The sequence below is a fragment of the Triticum urartu genome, chromosome 3 (genome assembly GCF_003073215.2).
Source record: "Triticum urartu cultivar G1812 chromosome 3, Tu2.1, whole genome shotgun sequence".
Lineage (NCBI taxonomy): Eukaryota > Viridiplantae > Streptophyta > Magnoliopsida > Poales > Poaceae > Triticum > Triticum urartu.
In genome coordinates this window covers 46,378,654-46,386,830 of record NC_053024.1, presented here as the reverse complement: position 1 = coordinate 46,386,830, position 8,177 = coordinate 46,378,654, and the positions used below count along the sequence as shown (strand labels likewise).

The window sequence follows — 8,177 nt, the reverse complement described above, 5'->3', positions numbered from 1 at the left end:
GTCAAGGGTCGAGGGTTTCAGGGTCGAGGGTTCGAGGGTTCTATAGGGTCGAGGGTCGAGGGTTCCAGGGTTGTCTAGGGGTCGAGGGTTCCAGGGTCGTCGAGGGTTCGAGGGGTCGAGGATCGCCGAGGGGTCGAGAGAGGTTTCCTAGTGTCAAAGTATTGAAGAAATCCATGCCTATGGCGGAAGGAGCTCATCAACCTTCCGAACTGGACGCCTCCGCCTCCTCCTCCTCCTCCGGCGAGTCAGGGCACTCCGCCTCCTCCACCGCCTCCTCCTCCGACGAGTGATGATCAGGGCCCTCGGCCGGCTCCTTCTCCGGCGCGTGGCGGCACTCCGCCTCCTTCTCCGCCTGCGCCGACGTGCCCGAGCAGCCAGCCTCCTCCTTCTCCGCCTCGTCAGCAAGGGCGGAAGAGACCTGCCGCCGCTCCAGCTGCTCCAGCGCGTCGTAGTCCTTCTCCTCCGCCTCGTAAGCAAGTAAAGAAGACAACCGCTCCGTCTGCTCGGTCGGTGTCTAGCAGTACAACCAGAGGCGGGAGGACATACAGATTCGGTCCTTCTCTGAAGACTCCAGAGAAGTTACCATATGAGAGGACCCCGGAGGAGAACGCCGAGATCGGGCGAACCGAAGTGGATGACTGGTTTCAAGGGTTGAGAGCAAAGAGACATCCACCTCCGGAGGAGAAGGTAGATCCAGTGAAAGTGAAGCGCACTCTGGCTGCCCTGGCAAAACCACCCAAGTCTCCGCCGAAAGGCAACTATGAGCGCATTATTGCAAAGACATGGGCCGAAGCGGAGCGGTCGGGAAGTACAGTCAGTGATCAAAGGCTGAAAGAACGACGAGCAGCTGGGAAACAAATTGCCCAGCTCGGCAAACAAGCGAAGCAATCGTGCCCCCCCTCAAGGTGCCTAGCGACATCGTCGATCCGAGGATGGTGCCCGGTTATGGCAATGTTGACGATTACCTGCCCGACGATGTACATTATGATACCATGGAGGTGCAGATACACAGATACGAGTACGGGAAGCCTCTCGTCAAAGATGAAAAATCTTTAACAACGATGATGCGAAAATTACATGATTGGTACTTGAAAATCTGCAGATAGTCTGGGGGAGGAGTACTTTGTATGCGAGAGTTAAACCGGAGCATGACCTCGTTGGAAATGAACTGTTGCCTATTCCATTTGAGGAGTTCTATCAGTTTTTCAATCAATTGGCCCTCGATAAAACAACGATCACCTGCTACTGTCTGTAAGTACTACTACTTCTGTCATTAAGTCTCTCTATATAGCTCATCTCTTTCATTGCATGTATTTATAATTATCCTCACTATATTATGCAGAATGAAGATCGCCGAATTGAAGAAAAGACAAATCGGTGATATTGGGTTCGTTAACACATATCTCATAGATGCAACTGAGGTTCAACATCGTCCCGGAGATACCGAGGCCAACTTGCTATGATCATTCAAAAAAAATGAAAACAAAGATATAATACTCTTTCCTTACAACTTCAAGTGAGTGTTACTGTCTTGTGCATATTCGGTTTCCCTTATATATTAGTCCAGGTTATAGTAATGTAATTGATGAGTTATGCATGCGTGTGCAGTTTCCACTATATTCTCCTAGAGATTAGGCTTGAGCAGGGAGTAGTAACCGTCTTGGACTCTAAACGAAAAGATCCCCAGGAGTATGCGGACATGACTGAAATCCTCAAGAAGTAAGTTAAATCGATCATTATTCACCATATCGGCAACTTTGTTCATTTCCTGATATCAAGTAATTGTTTTCTTTGTCCGGCAGGGTTTGGAGAAAATTCACCAGAACAATTCCGGGACTGCCGAAGGAGCTGGAATTTAGACACCCGAAAGTAAGTACTATAGTAGCATGTTCCATGCATCTCCTAGTGATTCAAGCGCTAGTTTCATCAATACCATTTAGCATTCTTGCTTATCAGTTTGATTGACCTCTATTTCTTGTAAAGTGGTTGTGGCAGGAAAAAGGGAATGATTTCTGTGGATACTACGTCTGCGAGTCCATTCGCCACACGACCTGTGAGCGGGGCGGGTACTCTGACGAACAATATGAAGTACGTAAATAACAACATTCACAATTTTATTTTATTACCATCATTTGTATTGAGTTTCATTCATTCATATATATATGTATTGACCCCCTTCTTCAAATTAGATGTTTCGGAAGCGGGATGAACTCCTAGCACCAGCTCGCATGCGAGCAATTCAAGAGGAATTGGCGGCATTCTTTCTTGACCAAGTGATCGCTGAAGACGGAGAATACTATGTGGACCATGAGTCCGTATGATTATATTTGTAAGAGATAATTATTGTATATATGTAGCCGGTAATGTCGGATAGATATACGAGAACTTGTTGTTCGACCAATCTCTCGGAGAAGGAGAGGTGGTCGATATCACTTCTCTCTGTATGCATATATGTTCATGACGATCTTCTGTTTCCTTCGTTTGCTTACTAGCTAACTAGCGTGTCTAGTCCTCTCTATACGTATGTATAGTACGTAGCGTCGACCAAGCACGGACGTAAGAGAGGACACTTCTCTCTATTAATTATAGCTAGCTAACACAATATATGAAACACCTAAATTAACTCCCCAAAACCCCCAAACCCCCCCCCCTTTCAAAAAAAAACCCAGCCACAGAAATGCTGACGCGTGGATGCCTATTGATCCCGGTTGGTGCCATCAACCGGGACAAAGGGTCTCCTGCCTGGGCTCTGCGCACTGCCCACGTGGAGGCCCATCAGTCCCGGTTCTGGATTGAACCGGGACTAAAGGTATAGGGCATTAATACCGACACTTTAGTCCCGGTTCAGGAACCGGGACTAAAGACCCTTACGAACCGGGACTATAGCCCCTTTTTCTACTAGTGAAGGTCCGTCCTTAGTGAAGAACTCAGACAGTCCCATACCTGAACTATGACCGGTACAATACGTTTGCCGTCGTGACACCAATATAGATGGACAGAATATGACATGGGGCTGGATCAGCTATATAGGATCACTGAAATATCAGCCAAGACAATAAACCCATGCCTTTACATGAGTTCCTCTCGTATCAGACTTTCCATCAACAAATGGATCATCAAGGACAACATGTCCTTCAACAAATGGATTATCAAGGACAACATGTCCTCAAATAAAACAGGAATCAACAAAGGATAAATAAGATTCAAGGTCTAGCAACATAATCAGAACGATGATCACAGGAGACAACAATAAGATAGGATTCAAGGAGTTAGCAAAGTAACCACTTGCCTCGGATAATATGATTTGTCCTTTAAAATAATATTTTGCCAGCTCCAATACTCCATCATCTTTGTATAGAATCTGACGAACACTCATATACTAATATTCTTCTGACGTATGGCTCCGTTCTTCCCTCCAGCAACATCTACACGATCTATATATCTTCAAACATGGACGCATGCATACTTATATTCTTCATCTCTCTTCTCTTCGCTCTCTCTCCGCTGGTATGCTCTATTTCTCTCATGCTCTCACTCTTGGTGATGAGGATGTGCAAAACGAGTAGCAGCAGCTATTTATAGATGGTGAGCCCAGAGTGAACTTAGCTGAGCTGTTCTTGAAGCACACGATCATCTGGACTCTACCTATTACGTGGCAAGCATGCATTGGTCTACGTGGAGAACCTGGTAAAAGATCAAGCCGCAATGGCCTTTGACCCTTGCCCCTTGACCCTTCGAACTGCTGCCCCTTTTGCTTGTGCAAAAGCCAAACAAACCTGACCACTATACAAAACCTCCACGTAGAAATTTCTTGGTCCTAAATATCTAAGGGTGCTGCCAGCACAACCTAGCTTCATCTAGTACCAGGCCACGTTGGCCCTCTCATGCATAGGATTTTACTTAGCTTGTAAGCATAGTACATACGTGTGCATTCTCATCATTACATGCATGCACATCTTCTAGTATTTGGCCATCTTCTCATTACTAGCTAGCCTCTACTACCCACTAATTTGTATTACTTTGCATGCTAATGCCATAACGTGAGTGCATGGATGCTAGTCTATGTGCACATATACATACTTACTTAGTGTGTAATTATATCCATCTAATATTTTATGCATGCAAAAATTACAGTTCTATTTTAATCACTTGAATCAATAATCTAGCATATCTTATTTGCCCAATATTTTCTGTTAAACAATAATAGAAATTTAATTAATCATCTTAATTTAAATTAATAACCCAAAAATATGGGTTATTACAGGTATTACTCGTAGACTCTAGAGTACATGGGATCATTACATGAATATGTTTGTTAACCGTAAAGAGTGCATGGTACCATTAATTCACTCCTCGGTCCATAGGATCAAACCCTAAGTTTGACACATGTGTCTCATAAAGGCAGGATATTCTTTCATATTTAAGTGGGAGGCGAGGTTTTCATCGGTAGAGAGACTTCGTCAGCCTCTAGACCCGTTAGGTAACTCTTTCAAATGTGCTCATAGAGATAAGTGCATTCATATGAGTAAGTGTTTGAGCGTGTATATGAGCGTATACGCCCATGCCATGTTCGTAAAAAAATGTCTCTGATGCAATGCAGAAAAGTAAGAAGAATAAGCCTCTGACATCACTAGTTAAGACACTGGGCACTCAAAATAAAGTTGTTCAAATTACTATTCACAAACTGCACGCAAACCGCGTGCTAGCTCATGGACTGATGTACCGGCATTCAGCGCAGAGTGCAAACGACATACACATCCGTATTCTTTTTCACTGGTATGTACACATCCGTATTAACTTGAGGTCATCTCCGACATCGATTTGATCATAGGGGCCTGAACTCGACGCCTTCCACGACGAGCCCACGCTTGTGGTACCACCCCAGCATCTCAAAGCTCACCGCCACCTCCTCCCCCGCCACTGCCTCGTTGCCGGTGCGCAGCCGCCCCATCTCTATCTCCCACCACCCGTCGCCGCGCAGCGCAGGCCCCCTCACGTCGACGCCGTCCGTACCTTTCCCGCCTCTGAACCTGCGTGCCTCGGCGGCGTCGGGGCGGAGGCACACGGTATGGCGGGATGGGGCACTGCCGCCCACGCTAATCGTTGTCTCCTGGTCCGGGAAGCTCAGGCCGCGGTGGGCGTCCGTGGTGACGAAGACAAGGTACGCTGCATAGGCGGTGGCCGGCGTCAGCGCGGCTGTGGGGAGCCGGCCGTAGATGTCCAGGCACGTGCAGTCCTCCAGCTGGGCCACGTCCGCGAACCTGATATATTTATAGGGCAGAGATTATTGCAAATTTTACAACCAAATCCATTTGGGTGCGCGGAATGATTTCTTCAGCAGATAAAGAATTCAAGATCAAACTCCATACTGTAGTAATCTTTTAACTTCTTGTGGCGATGCAACACTGAGCACCTTTCTCTATGTACAGGAAGTTAACAAATAACGTATATACGCAAAAAAAGAAGCTAACCAATAACGTAAAAAGCATTGCTAACCATTTGAATCAGTGACACTTAGTCAGTCAGTCAAAGTTTATTAGAGATGATTTGTACTTATGTAGAACAACAAATCAGACACAAATGGAGAAAGCGCGTGGTATAAGCAAGCTGCTTATTTTCTCAAAAAGAAAGCCAGCGAGCTAATAATACTATAATAGTCAATATCAGCACAAGGACACTACTGGTAGTATCACAATTTAATAATCTTATAATAGAATGGCAAACTTGCCGGCAACGATCCACGTCGATCATGTGATGCACACAGCTAGGATACGATTACCAATGCATAGTGTATCGGTGGTATTGGTGGCTCTGACTCTGAGTTTGTACCATTAAAAATCTTTGTAACTGTTTCTTCCCTAACTTAATGAATCAACACGCAAAGCTCTGGAAAAAAATTCGTCGACGGCGACGTGCGCAAGTTGACGAGTGATCAACTGGTGATGGATGCCAAATTATTTGGGGAGTCGTCGGGTGCGGTGGCCTGTGGAGTTGACTTTGTAAGTAGATCGTAGCCACACGCACGCGCATGGACTTGCTTAGTTAATCCTGCCCGGCAACGGTGATTTCTGCCTTCTACGACGCTGTCGGAGAAAACGATTGCATAGTTTTTTTTTAAGATGATGGCATAGTTTGTGGACGTGAATTTCCGAACAAGTCTCACCGATGGACTTGGCTGCAGCCTGGTTTGAAGGAAATAAAATAGGCATAACGACACAAGAGAAGATTCAGGCATGCATGGTAGACTAGTAATTGGTGTGTTTGTGTTCTACTAGTAGTAGATTAGCAACCAATTAAAGTTAAAGATGGCAATCGAGTTCGTAGATCGGGAGTAGTGAGGAGAAAGGAGCAGAATCTAACAAGGATGGACGTGGATGTTTGTACGTACCTGGAGAGCGGGTGGGGCGTCCACCTCCAGCTGAACTCGCCGTCCTCCCACGGCAGGCTGAGCCTCCTCGCCGACAGCGCCACGCACTTGGCCCCGCTCCCCCTGGCCAGCCACACCGCCATGCCGCCGCCGTCCACCAGCACGGCCGCGTCGGTGAGCCCGAGGAAGGCCTCCTTCTTGCTCGAGCCCGACGGCGACGCCGCCCCCGCCGTGGAGCCGGAGCGCGAGAGAGGGAGGCGCCGCGCCGGCGCCTGGTGCAGCTGGAGGATGGCGCGGTAGTCCGGCGGGAGGAAGCGCGCCCAGACGACGTCCGACTCGGCCGCGTCGCGGAAGCAGGGCGACACGGCGGCGCAGCGGCACGCGTCCCACGGGGAGGTGAGCGCGAGCACGTACGCCACGCACGCCTCCGGGAGGTCGCACAACCGCGTCGTGTCCTCCTCCGTCGCCGCCGCCGTCGCCATGCCGGCTCCGAGAAAGCCCATCGTAAGCGGCTATAGTACCCTGAAGATCGGGAGTTGAGAAAGCAGCGGGACCTCTATGTGTGTATGCGTTGTGTGGCCAGGAAGGACCTGGGTGTGCATATATACTACCGTACCGTACGGCGCAATGGCAGTGGGGCACCGAGAGTCAGTCAAGACAACAAGGTGACGACGAAAAGGAGCAGCCGTTCCTCTCCATGCACCGATCGAGGCGCCGGGGCCAGCGGGTTATATATTGCCGTGAGCCGACCACGTCCATGGCCACCCGGCCGCATGCGTGGAGGACGACGTACACCCTGTGTTTGCCCTTCCGAATGTATTACAGAGCCCCTTAAACATAATAAAAAATATATATCAGGATCTCTAGATCACCGAGTGACCACTACCACTGGCAGAACGAGGCGTCGACGCGTCACTGTCGTTGCTCCCCTATCTATTCCTGCTTGACCTTGTCGATGACAGACGGAAAGTCTTCGTACACGAGCCCCTAAGGGACAAGCGCTTTGGCGTGGTTTTAGTTGTTGAACCCTTAAATAGATCTAAAACAACTAACATCAAATCTCGTCGTCGCCCGCACCCACAACAAAAAACCCTAATGTTGCCGCTCCAATATGACGGCAGAAATCTACGCTAGAACTCCGTTGACTATGTCTAGATGAACGGTTTCAAGGAGGAACAGAGTCCGGAAGGCAAACTTAAAAAAGAAGCGTCGCCATCTATCCAAACATGACACCTACGGGGACTAAAAAAGTTAATCTAGGCTACTAGGCGGAGCAAAGGCACACAGATTCCTCTCCCCGTCATTGACGGCCGGAGCGGCAGGCAGATGAGATGCGAATCCATGGGCTCGTCAGCAAAGACTGAAGAAGAGAGTTTGTCTAAGAAAATATTAGAAAACGCTTCAAGAAAAAGTCTCTACTGCAGCTTATCTAAGGAATATTCGGGTTATTATTGGATGTATAAGGATTACGTAAGGCTGCGTAAAAAGTTACGTAGGTGTAGTATTATCGACCAATTAATTAGTGTTCATCGCAGTTCTTGCCAAGGAAGCGAGGATGGATGATTGAGCGGTGAGATACCTGGTATTCCACGCAAAAGATTCCGGCAAAAGCGTCAACCCCGCAATTGTCTGGAGAAGATTCATTGGCTCACTCGGTTGGTAGTAGCAACCACGGGGTTCCTTTCGTCCGAGAGCCAAAGTGTAGACCGGAATCCAACGGCCCGCACCTCGCCATTCACACTAGAGATTATGTAATTTGCAAATTGGGATTTGTGTAAGCAAACGATTTGACTGCAAGTATAATACAGGT

At 47.9% G+C, this 8,177-nt stretch overlaps 1 protein-coding gene across 1 annotated transcript; it reads right to left on the bottom strand.

Moving 5' to 3' along the window:
- Nucleotides 1-4,650: 4,650 nt before the first annotated feature.
- LOC125547881 (F-box protein PP2-B10-like) lies at nt 4,651-7,045 on the bottom strand. Its single transcript, XM_048711626.1, has 2 exons — nt 6,389-7,045; nt 4,651-5,261 (listed from the first exon to the last, which is right to left on the bottom strand). The coding sequence occupies exons 1-2, from the start codon at nt 6,868-6,870 to the stop codon at nt 4,826-4,828; spliced, it is 918 nt and encodes a 305-aa protein (XP_048567583.1). The 5' UTR covers nt 6,871-7,045; the 3' UTR covers nt 4,651-4,825.
- Between the last annotated feature and the right edge of the window lie 1,132 nt (nt 7,046-8,177).

Coding starts and splice junctions, on each gene's coding strand:
- LOC125547881 (XM_048711626.1), bottom strand. CDS start 6,870: ATGGGCTTTCTCGGAGCCGGCATGGCGACGGCGGCGGCGACGGAGGAG. Junction 5,262..6,388: donor ACGCCCCACCCGCTCTCCAG/GTACGTACAAAC, acceptor TAAATATATCAG/GTTCGCGGACGTGGCCCAGC.